Raw genomic sequence first — 15,807 nt, forward strand, 5'->3', positions numbered from 1 at the left:
GTCAAGGTATTCTAAAAGCAAAACAGTATCATATCAACAATTATATAAGCCTCTTTAAAATATTGCAATAAATATCGTACCGTGAGATGCATATCGTGATAATATCATACCCAAAGATTTGGATATTGTTACATTCCTATAATCTACTATAAAAGCCAAATAAAAAGCCTGAATGACTTAGTTTTGCTTACTAGTACAATTTTTTTATCTTTATAATTTTATTGGGACCTGAATAATTATGATTATTTATTAACTGGATAATCTTAAGTACTGATAGTTGATTGGTTTGGCACATGACAGACACTCATTGAATACTGTCTATGCCTTTTCCTTTCCTTAGTTAAGCGTTTGAGTATCGATTGAAGTATCAACAATCATTATTTATAAAGTTGACACAAATTTAAACCAAAAATGTACACAATTTAGGAGAGATGTAATGATATTCAGATCTCTCGATACATTATTTTCACATTATACATCCCACGGTATGATATTTAATGTGATATTTTGTAGATGCTTACAAAAATGTGAAAATTACTTTTGTTTCAAGACTTTTGTTCTGTCATAAACCAAAGAATTAAGATTTAAATGTGCTTACAAATTATGATTCTTATTATTATTTTTATTACTTTTCATGTAGTCTGTACTGTAATGGAGCAAAGGATCATGGTATATGTAGTTCACTCTGCTTTTTTTAGCTATTACTGCACTAAAAAATAAATTTTATGTAAAGAGACTTGTGATTCCATATATTGTGACAGCTCACGGTATTATTATGAGACTTTTCTCTACAATTTAGTATCAGTTAGCGTTGGAGTTTTGATAGTTTTGATAACCATTCTTATGAAAGCAGAAAGAATGAGTGGAACAACAATCAAAACAACTCTTTGTACACATAATTGCTCTAGAAAAGCTCCTTGGACATTTCATTCTTGTCCGTCTTCTTCTTCTTCTTCACATAACGCTCCAAACACTGACCCAGAGCTGTGAAAAGAAGTGGGCCATGACACCTTCAGTGACTCACTTCCTCCAAGAATCTGCAAACAACTCAAGTGTTACTGAGGCTGAACTGCGGACCATGACGACCACTAGCCAACATTACAGACTATTTTATTGTTGTATTTTAAGTGATACAAATCTTAAAATGTGTGAAAAATAAATAGACCTGCCAAGTATGTCATATTCTCTAATCGGATATAGTAACACCAAATAAAACAGCTGATATTAAGTTGTGTCTGCCAGTGTGTTGGCAGATTATACAAGTTTAATGCCATATTGTTTAACATTTCAGCCAAAGCAATAACTTCTCCATAACCAGGTGACTTACCCTCCTCCCAAAAGGTTACACAGTGCACCTTTAATACCGTATTTTAACACATAAAAAATGCTAGAATGTGATTTAGAATATACCCAATATGTTCAGTTATTGTAAAGGGCAGCAGCAGGATGGTCATTTAAGTGTTTAAATGGGCTCTTATCCAACTCACACTGTTTTTGTGTCCTTGGGCAAGATGCTTCACGCATTATGTATGTAAATGTTACGCAGCGTCTGTCCCAGAGGAGCTGTGTTGATCAGAAGTACTATTTTACCACATTGAATATAGAGAGTGAGTGAATAACACATTAAATTTATGTCTATAAAACTGTAACACACATTTCTATTATTATTTTCACTGCTACATAATGATCTTGTTTGTGTTTTTGTATTTCAGGAGCTGGAAAACCTGAGGAAACAGGCGGAGATCATCCCACAGCTGATGGGCGAGTGTGAGAGCATCACCACAAAACTACAGGTGAAACAACACAACACAAACACAAATCTTTGTTTTGCTCTGATGTTAGAGGTTAGAGGATGGATCAAGGATGTTTTTCCATTCAAAAGGCATAATATTTTGTTTTGTTTGTTGTTGTTAATCGCTATAGCAACTGTTTTATCATTCAGAAACGCATGGGTAATTGTTGTTTTGAAGAAATGCAAAGTTAAATGATCAAGTTATACAGTATATTATGGCTAGATTTCAGCAATTTTATGATCCATTTACATTTTATGCCAAACTTTAACCTCAACTTAAACCGTAAACAGGCACATTTTACCACATTTCTGATGCATTGAGAAAATATTGTCTTAATATCTTTATTGGGATAATGCAAAAAAAAAAAAAAAAAAGAGAGAGAGAGAGTTTTTTTGTTATATCTAACGTCTTATCTAACGTCTCAGCACATATTCATGGGTTGAGAATGATGGCACAAGGGCTGCTGCCATAGCGATTAACAACTCAAAACCAAATATTATGTCTAAAAAAAATCCTCAAAATGTCGCATACATACACTGTACACACAAGCTGGACCCCACGTATACCACGGTCACGAGTCCCCGCGCACACGTGACTGATTCTGCTCTGACTCCTCTGAAGTAACCACGGCGACCCCTGCCTCCTCCTCTCGCTGCTCTGACGCGGCGACAACACATGTTTCTGCTGCCTTCACATGCTATGGAAAAAAGGAGCTCATTTATGTATTTATTTTAAAGACGCCATAGACGATAATCATTACTGGAGATATAACAATGAGGAGACAATGATGTTTTTATTGTATTTATTTAATGGGATAGAGAAAGTGCACAGTATATATTAACCTTAAAGAGATTGGTCTGGATTCTTTCATGTAATAAAATGATATGGCCCCCAGTACATACATATACGTAATTATGAAAAGAGCTCTTAGGGTCAAATGAGACCACTGTGTGTTGTCTGCAGCTAATTATAAAGCATTTTTATCTTATCCAAACCAGGAGGTAAGGCTGGTGCGCTGTCAACACTCTGGTTGTTGTTGGCATTACCATAATGGCCTTTGAAAGTTGAGAAAAATCCCTATATAAAACTCATCGCAGTGAATAATTAAGATGCTAGGATGTGTTAGAAATGTGAGGAATACACTGAGACTGCTGAAGGTATTTTTAAATTAACTAGTTTTTCACGTTTTTAAGACAATAAAACTCATGAAAGAGCGAGAAGAGGAGACATAGATTGTACCAAGTTGTAGTACAAATGCTAACAAGTGTGATGTAACAATTCAGAAAATCAAACACTGAAGGGAGAATGACTCAATAACCAGTCTATTATAACACATTGGTGGTAGATATCATGATTGAAAAAAATATAATAGTAAGTCTTACTGCAAATGATGGGTATGGGTGATCAGATTTTCAAAATAATAATGGTAATAATAAAATTGTGAAACGAGTGCATAATTAAGGAAAATTGTTATCCACTCGGAGCTAATGTGAGTCAGTATAGTCACATTTTCTTTGTGTTTTTGTCATTTTTCAGCAGCTTTTCTGTATTTTACCTAAACAAATGAAAATATATGCCTCTCTTTACTGTTGGCAGGTGTCAGACTGCTCAAAAACAGGGACACCTGGGATATTTCTTGTATAAAACTGGGACAAATCACCAGTTTCAGATAAATCTGCTGGGACAGGGGACACCGGGGTCAAAAACTGCGACTGTCCTGGGTAAATAGGGAAGTCTGGTCACCCTACCCTCGGGGTGTGATGCTAACTTGAGGCTCTGCTCTGTTTTAGACTCTGTAACTCAAGATAGACTTTAATGTGAGGTTTATTTTAACACAATCTGACCAGAAAGAGCTGACTTAGTTGGAACAACTATAACTATAACAATAATATGTGAGCTGATTTGTGCTCTTAAACAAGTCTTTCACTCATAAAATTACTACCAACAGTTCTTCAGTAAGTCTTTTTTTTCTTGAGTTTTCAAACCATCTTAACACTTTTTAGAGAGATTTTTGCTAATCTGTGCATTGTGTCTCCATGGTGACTTCTAAACATTCCACCACAGAGATACATGTAGAACACCCCCAGCATAATGTCACACAATCATACTGTGAGATAAAGTAAGCAATAACATGTCCATGCTGACAAAGCGCTGGCTGACCCTCCTCTATAAAAGTTACGTAGTGCATCTTTTAAGTATAGCTCACATGGCAGCATCACAACAGCATCACGTGCCTTCTCATTGTGCAAACTCTGCCTCCTAATAAAGAGGGTCCCTGTGCGGCCGTGTGCAGCTTATTGCCTCTTTGAAAAGGTATTCTCTGCGTCAGCCAATAGGAATGCAGCAAAGAACCAGCTCTGTGTCCAGGCTTATTAGTGCAGCGATGCTTGTGATGATAAAAGCTCTTTCAGGGAGAGGAGCACAAATAAATGCACACATCGCCCACAGTGTGTAGGCTAATATAAAACACGAGTGAAATCTGAAAGAAAGAAATGCCTTGGGTCTCAATTTGGATTGTATGATTTTTGTTATATAATGTTTTCTCTCACTAGGAAGCTTTATTTTCAGTTTTAGTGTTGCTTAATTAGAAGAACTGAGTTATAAACTACGCTTCAGAAATAAATAGCCTATAATTTTATTTTACATTTCTTTTTTATAAATCTTTTTTTTTTTTTTTTTTTCAAAATTTTCAGATTGCCTGTGATATCCGGCTTAATTCGTAAATAAAAAAATTAAATTTAAATGTATACTTTTCCTATGAAGAGGAGACCCTAGTGCAACATCCACAAAACTCAGAGTCCCAAGATCTAGAATGAATCGTTTTAAAAGGAGCTTCGTTCCAGCTGCTATCATACTTTTGAATAAATAGTAATCTATTTATCTGTCAATTTTAGGATGTTGTCTTGAAAAATCTAGTTTTTAATATTTATTTAATATTTATTGTAATCTTAGCCAAGTGTGATTGATGAATTTATTGAATTGTTTATGGAACAAACCATTCTGCACTGGAGCACTGTAACACTTAATGTGGATGACTGAAATGTGGGACCAGCCTCTCAAATCTGCAAAACATATTTACCCACGGGTACGAATAAAGCAACCTAATCTAACTAACCTAACCTACCTTTGTAGCCAAATTTACCTTTTGGCTCCTTGCATTTATCACCATAAGCACATGCTATACCAAAATGATTACTTATAATATCAGTACATCAGGCAGTAAGTAAATTCATTGATATAACATAAAATAATTCAGAGTAGGATTGCCTGTGCCTGTGCATTTGCAGTGTAAATGTGTGCTAGCCCTGTTCCATTCTCTGTGTTTGTTTTTGTGCTGTTGAAGCTCTTCAGTTTAGAGACTGGACTCTGAATGGACCAGTTGGTGTTTGTATCACATCACGACTCACCACACACTTCACCAAAACTGTTCAATCTGCCATTTTACATAATCTTTGTCAAGTCAGAGAGAGATGGGCTTGTGTTATTTACTATGTCAATGTAAATATTTACAGCGATAGTATTTTTTTGACGTAGCTCTAATGAAACAGAGATGTTGAACAGGGTTGGGCCATATGACAAATCATGATCCGCTTCTGTTGTTTCAGGGCTTCTGTTATATGCGGCTCTCTTAAAAAGACAAATGTCATCAACTTTTCTTTATTTACATATTTTGGATAGGCCCTTCAGCATCCCCACCCACTTCTAACCACACCTTTAGTTACTTCTTAAAGCAATGAAAACATCCTATGTGCAGACGAATCATGACTCAGTTGAAATCATAATTGCAATATGTACGTTTTGCACCCTCCCCTGTTGTTAAAGGTGCATTACGTAATTTTTCAGATGAAGGGTCTGCTGCATCCTTGTCTCCACTGTTTGGCCTGGATTGTGCACAGTATGGAGACAAGCTGGACATGTCACAGGTCAGATCTGTGAGAGAGGCGAGCAGCAAGAAGTCAGAAGTTTCTCTAGATGTTTTTGTGCAATAAAACTGTAATTGTATGTTTAATGCTATACTGTGGAACATTCCAGTTACATTTATGTCACGACAGGCCAACCCAACCCACTTCCTTAATCTCGAACATAATGGTTTGACGCAAAATGAGTAGATACTTGTGTTACATAAAACACTGGTAATGATATTCTGCGGTTAAACTATGGCCATACGACTGTTCATTCACACCCTGCTCTTTTGTGAAAGTGATTTTAGCTTTCGTAAAAACCTGACGCTCCGGCTGCTGAGATGACTGTACTGTGTTTATGCCAGACTATGACAGCAGCATGTTATAGTGACGCTTGCCCATCTCTGTCTCTTTCTCTTTCTGTCTCTCTGCTCTCTATCTCTCGCTCCATCTTTGTCTCTGTCTCTGTGTATCTGTCTCTGCCTCTCTCTGTCTCCCTCTTCTTCTCTTTTTCCCTCCCTCCTGACTCACACAAGCTGCCACACACATGAGCCATCACCTAAACCACAACACAACAACAACAACACAAGTCAGGCTCAAATGTCTGAACTTAGGAGCGCTTTACCTTTTGTTCAGCAGAATAGGAGGTTTTGTAGAGGTGGAAAAGGCAGCTTAGATGAAATGTCAGAGGTGCTGTGAGGTTTAAGCCATGTTATGACACTCTTACCTCATCAAAAACTTACATAGAATTTTGTTTTCATTCACACATGTTTGAGTAATCCTTTATTATTAGTCTGTGTACATCTCCAAAGCTCAAAATGCCTTGGTTTAAGGTTTAAGTCCAGGCTTATTTCACTATTGTTATTAACTGGTTTAAGTATTTATTTGTATTTCTGCCATAAAGTTGGTGAGGGAGTTACATAATTGGGAAAATGGGACTATTGGTAACTTGGCAAACACAGTTGGTTGGCATCGGCTCACGTGGAGTATTGTACCAGCTTGTTTGTGCCAGTTAGAGCAGTGACTCATCTGATGTACCCTGAGTATTGTCTTTTGTATTTTAGTTGTTTTTGTAATGCTGCATTTTTTATCACTAATATTAGTCAGCATTCTTGGGCTGTTTATCAGTTACTTGCAAAATGAGCCATTGTAACGGCAACCATTGACTCCCAAAATCAAACTTGACAACTATTATTTATTATTATTATTTATTTCTTGCCATTGGAAAAAACTGAAACTATTCTTAAGAGTGGTAAACAGTTCAGTCAAGCATTAAATAATAAGTACCTGATTTTCAAAGTGCAAAAGGAGGAAGTACATATTTAAATCAAAACTGAACTAGTTCCTTTCTCTCACAAACACTTCAGCACATTATTCACATGCTTGAACTTTAGAGCACAGCGGTATAACAGCTTTTTCTAAGTAAAACAAGTCAAGAAGCTCTCATCCCAAAGTTAAAATGAGAGATGTATCAGCTCTTTATTTAGGGATTTGCGATGCTACCTGGTCTCCACAGAGATGTTATTAATAATTAGATGTTACTACTTAAAATGTGAACAGTGTGGCATTAAATCTATTTAAGAAAATGTGCATTCTGAGTAGGGTCACGGGGTCCAAAAAAACAAGTTTAAAGCCTTACTGCAGAACTTTCCAGACTATGCAACAACATCTCCATGGAGACGAGCAGGTGACAAAACCTCCATCAGAAAAGTTACATAGTGCAACTACAGCAGTAGTGCTTATTTGAAAAGACATTCCCCTGTTGTGTGTGTCATCGTGCATTGTTGTGCATAATGTAGTGTGTTGTGTAGTGATGTTGGTGTGTGTGTGTGTCACTGTGTGTGTCTGTGTGTGTGTAGTGTGTCTCTGTGTGTGTGTCTGTGTGTGTAGTGTGTGTGTCACTGTGTCGGTCTGTGTGTGTGTGTGTATGCTATAGTGTATGTAGTGTGTGTGTTGCTCTGTATGCTATAGTGTGTGTGTAATATGTGTGTCGCTGTGTCACTCTGTGTGTGTGTGTGTGTGTGTAGTGTGTGTCGTTGTGTATGCTATTGCGTGTGTGTAGTGTATGTGTCGCTCTGTATGCTGTATTGTGTCTGTATCTGTGTGTGTGTGTGTGCGTGTGTGTGTGTCACTTTGTGTGCTGGGGTGTGTCTGTGTGTGTGTGTCGCTGTGTATGCTATAGTGTGTGTGTGTGTGTGTGGGGGGGGGGGGGGTGTGTGTGTGCTGTGTGTGTGTAGTGTGTGTGCTACTGTGTATGCTATAGTGTGTGTGTATCTGTCTGTTTGTAGGTTTAGTGTGTGTGTCACTGTGCCTGTGTGTGTAGAGCAGGCATGTCCAAACTATGGCCCGGGGCCAAATGCGGCCCTCAGACAAATTTTTTTGGCCCTCAGGCTTCCAGGTGAATTGGCCCAAATTATCTTGCATCAATTAAAAATGAGCTTTTTACTGCAAGTTTTTTTGAAAATCTATGTTGATAAAGCAAATATTTAATAATTAGTGTGGTTAGGTTTTAAGGATCTTAGCCTGAATAAAGACTGATGGCTCTTTCTAACTTGTTAAACATGCACATATTTCAATTTTTCTCTATATTGAGCACCAGTCTATGGCCCTCGATCGGCCCTCTGCTTCGTCTGTGTTTAGAAATGTGGCCCTTGTGAAAAAAGTTTGGACACCCCTGGTGTAGAGTGTGTGTATGCTACAATGTGTGTGTCACTTTGTCTTTCGGTCTCTGTGTGTCTGTGTGTAGTGTGTGTGTGTGTGTGTGTGTGTGTGTGTGTGTGTGTGTGTGTGTGTGTCTGTCGCTGTGTATGCTATAGTGTGTGTGTGGTGTGTGTGTCGCTCTGTCTGTGTGTGTAGTGTGTGTGTCGCTGTATCTATCTGTATGTGTGTGTGTGTGTGTTGTGTTGTGGTCATTCTATTTTTACTTGCACCACATGGGTCAGGTTCAGGAGTCAGCTGGAGCCTCTTTTAGCTCGCTCATGTTTAAAGCCTCCTCTGCAGACTAAAGCTTTAACCTGTCACTTCTGTCGCCAACGTGTCTCACTAAAACTATGGCAACTACGCGCCATGGCAACTAATCCTGCGAGGGAGACGGAGAGGAGGGAACAGATATCTTCATATTATTTGGATTATTTTAAGAACATCATTGCAGAATTTTGTGGATGCACATTCTGATAAACCTCACACAGTATTCAGGTGCTTTAATAAATGATTCGATGTGTATTTGTAAATTAGATTTCATTTAATTTATAAAGCTGATTGTCCTGTAAAATCATGGACCTTCATCTTAACTTGTATTTACTAAAGACAACTGATAATTTTAGGTTTTCTTTTTCTAATAATTAGTTTGTTTGGTGGATTGTACCTGTGGTAAATGTATTTGTAAATAGTGGTTTACAGTATGGTTGCTAGGTAACAGTTATGGCATTACCTCTATGTACCTCTATTTTCTGTCTGTTGCATCTGTCTGCTGCCCATGTCTAAAGAAAGATAGAAGATAGAAAAATCATAGAAATTATGTCACACACTGTAATGGTACTTTAATTGATTAGGCTCTTAATGGGGCTTTATAGGCGAGAGATTTCCGTGTATTTGAGCAATACTTGCCCCAGTACAGATATATTGAACAGAATACAGAATATTTAAGCAGCTCGTGAGGTAAAAAAAAGAAAAAAAGTCTGCTGTATCAAATTAGAAAGCATTTTATTGTGTGAGAATCATGAAGTGCGTGTTAGCATGTTAGTGGATGGCAAAAGTTAGAAATTTAATTCTGTCAAATGGACATTGAAGTTTTTTGGATCAAATATGTTTCACAGCTCATCCAATCTGCTTCTCCAGGTTTGTTCTTCAGTCATGTTAATTGATGTTGACTTTACCAGCAAAACTCCACACTAGCCTCTGAAAGTTGTGAAAAGCGCTTCTAAAGTCATCGCAATGAATAATCAGATAAGTGAGGAATAACTTTGGACCACTGCTCACTCTAGACATGGGGCAAGATCTCATACCTCCAGATCTCTTAAGACAAAATTGCCACAAAATTGTGCACACATAAGGAAAATGCTCCTGTGAGATTTTTTTTCCTGTGTATTTAGTTTTAGATTTGACAAAACGGGGCTTAAGTGAGTCACATTTCGTAAGAAGCTTAAATCCACCTGCATGACTGAAAAATATTAAATACATTAAATCAAAAATGGTGAAGCCAAAATTGTACTGTACAGTTTATTTTAAGAAATTATGATTATTATTACTGAGCTCATTCTCGTGGACCCAGCCATGTGTCTTTTCTCGTTTCATGGAAATCGTGTCTCATCCCACCTCTACTACACTGTTTAAAATTAACGAGTTGTGTTTTTTTACATTTTTAACAGTAAAAATCAAGAGCAGTGAAATACCTTTTAACTTTTTTACTTTTATTTAGGTTCCTGCGCATGTTCTATTATGTGTAAGTCCTGGTTAGTTTGTACTTATGTCCTAGTTTAATACTGAAATACTACCTGGTTTAGTCCTGATTTGCCAGAGTAGGAATTGTACCTTTCTAGCCCAAAGCTGCACAGTGTTTTGTTGTTGTTGTTGTTTTTTTTCTGGTTTATGAAAGCTAAGTATTTTCTGTGGGGGTTGAAAAGATCCCATTCTCACTTTAAACATCAAATAATCCCATGAAAAGCGTTTGTGAAAAAGGTTACATCGATCGGAGAAAGCAGCGGGCGGCGGTCTCCTGCAGAGAAAGTGTCAATGATATGAATTATGCAAAACCAGCTCAAATGCATGATTAAAACTCACCTCAATAAGAAGACCACTGTGGAGAAAATTACTCATGACCTTTATATTTATGATTGTAACGCTAAAATTAGAACACATCTCAACTGTTGAATGCAATTTGTTCATTACGAAGAAGCAACAGCCCAAACCATAAAATAACCATGAAACAGTCTAGAAGCTGTGAAATTTACAACAATACAGCGATGACTCACAAACTGTATCGCCTTCAAATAATATTTCCTTTATAGAGAACAAACTTTAACATAACAAAGTTTTATTCACAAGCTCATTGTGCCAAGAAAAACTTTTGTATTTTGATTTAAAAGGAATTTGCAACATTATTTTGCTACTGTCTAATATGTTGTTTTCACACAAAAATATAGTAGCCTCTTTTATATTGGCATGTGGTCTTACATTATAGTTCTAATCTAGATCAGGACCTTTTAAAATCTATTCAGAAATGATTCGTTTGATTTTTTTTCAGTGTTTATTCCCATTCAAAATAGTGTTAAGGTTTTTTTTGTAAAAGTTGTATTATTGATTAGGGATGTAATGATATGCAAGTCTCACGATACGATATCATCACGGTATGAACCTCATGGTATGATATTTATTGCGATATTTTCTTGAGGTTAACAAAACTGTTAATATGCTACTTTTTCCTCTTAAAATCCCTTGGCAAGACTTAAAGAACTAAGACTTAAAAGTGCTTAGAACTGTTCTTTCTTCATGTAGTCTACACTGAAATGGAGCAAAGGATCATGGTCTATGTAGTTCCCTCTGTCTGTTGCTGCACCATAGCTCTTAATTTAAGCAGAGACTTGTGATTCGATATATTGTGATGGTCCACGATATTATTGTGAGAACTTTGACGATACGATATCACGATTTCAGTTACTGTTACATCCCTAGTATTGATTATTAGCAGAGTTTACCAAATAAGCTTCAAGATAAGAAAAAAACCCTACTTTTTCTCTTTTTTCTTGTGTGGCATAGATTTTACAGTCCCCATCTGTATTTAATATTACTTCCCAATAAAATCTTGTGATTTCACCTGAAATTGCGATCAAGCTTTTTGAAATTTTAGCACCATGAAAACAATAGTGTACCAAAAAAAAAAAATAACCATGAATACCTCCTTCACTAGGACTGTTGGTGTTTTTCTAGGATGTCATAATCTCAGATGAGGGGCAAGAGACAGTTTTTTTTATTGATTACTAGGGGTGTCAAATTATCGCTTTAATTGCGATTAATTAATTACAGTCATATTTAGCGCGTTATGTTTTTTAATCGCGTTAATCTAATTTTTATCTCTAACTTTGCTGTTTCTGTACGTGAGTTGCCTTATTATAAAATCTGTTTTTATGTGTTGTTGGGACAATAACACATCGCTTCCGCAAACAATTGTGATTTTCTTTCTCGTTCTCGCCGCATGTGCGATAAACCTGCACATGTCTGATCTCTGAAAACATCACGACACAAACACAGAACAGACTCACCTTCACCTTCAACACTCTGTCAGAACACTCATATTCCACTGAGTCGTGTCCTTCAGTCACAGAAGCTGAACCGCATCAGCGACACAAGAGCTTTTTTTTTTTTTCTCGCTTAGTTTATGCAAATTAGCCATGCGGTTTTTAATTTTCGTTTCTGTGAGACTTGCGCAAATCAGCATTAAACACATTATAATTTCAAACGAGCTGATGTGGCTCTAGAGTGTTCATGGTTTATATGTAATAATAATAAAGTAATAATGAATTTAAATGAAAATACTTAAAGTTGAAGGCTTTTCTCAGCAATTTTTAGGTGAGATTAAAAAGAAATTAATAAATTAATTAATTACAGATCATAATTAATTAATCTCTCAATTTTTTTAATCGCCTGACAGCACTATTGATTACATTACAGTACTTTGTGAATTTACCTTTTGGGATATTTCACAACAAATGTTAAATCTGATCATTTCAAATACTGACTAGGCCCTCATTATGTAACCACAGAAACCTGCATGTCAACAGTATAAACTTTAGCTGCCCACCATCTGTATTAAACAGTTTGTCTTATCTGAAACCCAGCTATTCAATATATATATATATTTAATTCACTTTTCACACTTTCTTTTTTTTCTTTTCTTGTGTTCTTAGGCTGCGGAGTCAAAGAACAAAGAGCTGGAGGGGCGGATAGGAGTGCTGAGTCTGGACATCGACGAGAGCCGACAGAAACAGGGAAACATGAAGGGGGAGCTCAAGAAGTTTATGGACATCCTGGACGGAAAGATCGATGAACTTCACGAATTCAGACAGGGCCTCTCCAAGTTAGGCGCAGATAACTAACCTAAACACTAACTAACATCTCTACTGCAAGGTGAGCTACCCCACACAGCAGAAACATGCGCCACTGCTCCCCCTAGAGGTGAATCCAACAACTGCGGCTGCTATTAACAACAACGTACAAGACTATTTTTTCAGTCGGGGGTTTCAAAATGGCTACTGTCATTCACACTGGCTTTCGAAAGTCACTTACTATTACATGGTGGTGGTGGTGGGTTTCTTACTGTTCGTCTCTTTTGGCTCGTCTCGCCATAGGTTTCTAACTAAACAAGGGGTCTAAAAGGGCTACACCTACAACCAGTATCGTCCAATCAGTGCGGCTCCTCGGAAGCTGGTCCCGCCCCCTTTTTGTCGCCCCTTGTCGATCTCAGGTGTGTTAATAAATAATTATATGCACATAAATACGATATAAAAATACTGAAATGGCCATCACACCAAGTGCCTGTAATAGGAGCAATTTCTGCTTGGCAAGAAATCTGGCCGAGAGTTTTGCCATAATTTAAAGGTGCACTGTGTAACTTTTCTGGTAAAGGACCGCCGGTTACTTGTCTCCATGGAGATGTTACGGCATTAAACTTTTCAGTCTCCATAGAAACAAGCAGGAGACACCACCAGGCCAATTTACAGGTGAGATCTGTGAAGCGGTGATTTTATTTTGAGCAATAAAAACACCCATAATGGAATAAATGCGTCTTATATAAGTTTAATACCATATTGCGGAACATTACAGGTAAAGCAATAGCATCGCCATGGAAGCGGACCCCCACAACCTGAAAAGTTACGCAGCGCACCTTTGAAAGCAAATATCTTCAAGTTATCCCACAAATAAAAGGCACAACTAACTTCTTTTTGGGGATTTTTTTGTAATTTCAAATTGGGAAAACAACTAGCCATCCAAAAATGATAATATTCTGAGTCCTGTGATGTAGACTTGTGTGCGATTGTGTTGAAAAATGTTTGTTTGTGAAATCTGATCAAAAGCGTAACTTCACTAAATTTCGTTATTTTTGGTGGTGGTTAAAATTTGGACAACGGGAATGTGGTGCTGCTGCTCACCGGGAATCATGGGACATTTAAGAGACTTTAAGAAAAACTTTTCTGGTTTTGTTTTTGTTTTTTTTGACATATTTATTTATTTTTGGTGCCTCTCTGAACACGTTTTGGATCTCTGCTGTTTCCATCACTGTACAAAAGTATATACCAAATGGAGTATTGAAGGGAACTGTGAGTGTTAAAATCATTGTAATATTAAAATTAAGTTGGGATTACTCAAAATGTGGTCACAAAAGGAGTCTATATATAGTCCCTATGTAGTTTTGCAACCATCCATACTTAAAAATGGTTTAATTTGGCCTATTTAGTCGTCAACATTACAGGAAATATTTCACTTTCTAGTCTTTAATTATTATTTATGTGGGATCATTACATCAGATGTCCTTTGTTTTCCTACCCTTCCTCTCTTACATCTTGACTTGAAATTAGTTCTGTGGGAAATTACCTTTTTTCCGTGTTCAATTGTTCATGATTTTTATTTGATTTGACAAAAAAACAACACAAAAATGGCTTTCAGTATTACTTTCCTGCATATAGACTATGCCTTTAATAATATAACACACAAAAAATAGTCAAATTTCTTCCTTTAAAGTTTGACAGAAGATCGGCTGTGGACCTCTGGATTTAAAACGGAACAAAAACAAGCTGATCATAGATGAATAGAAAATAATAAATTAGATTATTTGCACAGCTCTAGTTGAAATACTTAATGTCTCTGTAGCCTGCTGCTAGACACACTGACAATCTATAGCTAGACTTGATTTATGTTTAAAAAAGATCTCTATGAATATACGCAATTAATTATTTTTTCCAAGTTGTGAAAAACACTGAGACAAGATCAAGTGTGTTGCCAAAAATGTATCTATTAATAATATAATGAATGTGAGAATCCGTATGTGCTGGAAATGCTACAGTTAACAGAATAATTTGACTAGTATTAGTTATAAAAGATAATTTAAGAACATATTTAAATGACCAAAATTGCATTAAATGACGTGAAAATCTCATTACAGGGTCCGTCGAACACTTTTCTCTGTGGAGATGTTGTTGCTTTGTCTGGAATGTTTCACAGTATGGCATTAAACCTTTCTTATCTTCATGGAGACCAAGCCAGGCCAAGTTACAGGTCAGATCTGTGGCGAGGTAAGCCCTGCTCACAATCAAAAGATCTGTTTTTTAAGGTTTTTTGAGCTATAAAACCACCTGCGATTGAATAAATGTAAGGTAGAGCTCTTTAAAGTCATACTGTGGAACATTCCAGACAGAGCAATGGTGTATCCATATAAACAAGCAGATGACGGACCCCCAACCAAAACGTTCCACCTTTATTGCACGTTTAAAACAATTATTAATCACATTTTCTGCACTCCCAAACAACAATTTACATTTTCGTAGCCATAAACTGTATTTTCTGACTTTTGAAGAGTCCTTTACACAACCACAGTTTTTGAGTAAATCCAAATTAAACTTTTTGAGAGACAAATTTCCTGTTTAATTCATGTCTTTGTTTTGGTTTTGTCTTGAAATATCGATGAAGGGACTTCTGCTTCTTGTTTTTGTCGTTTGTTTTGACCCAAATGTGGAACCTCTTTGAACAAATGCCTCCTGTGCACTTTTGTGTGTCCTCGATATTGTAAAATAACTGTCAAATCTATAGTTTAATAATAATTTTGTCTTGTTTTTTTCTTACTTTTAGCCGTTCAGAGCTTAAATCCTACCGCAACAGACTGTAGCACTGCAGAGATTTTCGGTTGTTTTGCATTTTGGGAAAGGTAGGAGGGCTGAGATAGTCCGCCACCGCACACCATCTTAATGTTGAGTTACATAACCAACAGAAGTAGGTGCTTTAAATACGAACTTATAAAGAAGACACAGGCACATTTCACATGGTTTAAAGGGCCAATATTACACTGTTTAAACTATTCTGTTATAATGTTTCCTCATCACAAACAGACCTGGACTGTGTGTAGT

At 36.7% G+C, this 15,807-nt stretch overlaps 1 protein-coding gene across 1 annotated transcript in view; it reads left to right on the top strand.

Annotated features, from left to right (window-relative positions):
* The window catches only part of homer2 (homer scaffold protein 2), a 69,895-nt gene extending 54,391 nt beyond the window's left edge, over positions 1-15,504 (top strand). The window contains exons 9-10 of the mRNA XM_055154958.1: positions 1,713-1,793; positions 12,598-15,504. Of these exons, the coding sequence (XP_055010933.1) occupies positions 1,713-1,793; positions 12,598-12,786 (270 nt within the window). The 3' untranslated portion in view covers positions 12,787-15,504. The remainder of the gene's footprint in view (positions 1-1,712; positions 1,794-12,597) is intronic.
* Positions 15,505-15,807: the final 303 nt, after the last annotated feature.

Source organism: Boleophthalmus pectinirostris, unplaced genomic scaffold, assembly GCF_026225935.1.
Source record: "Boleophthalmus pectinirostris isolate CB_2022bp ecotype Guang Dong unplaced genomic scaffold, ASM2622593v1 HiC_scaffold_19, whole genome shotgun sequence".
NCBI lineage: Eukaryota > Metazoa > Chordata > Actinopteri > Gobiiformes > Gobiidae > Boleophthalmus > Boleophthalmus pectinirostris.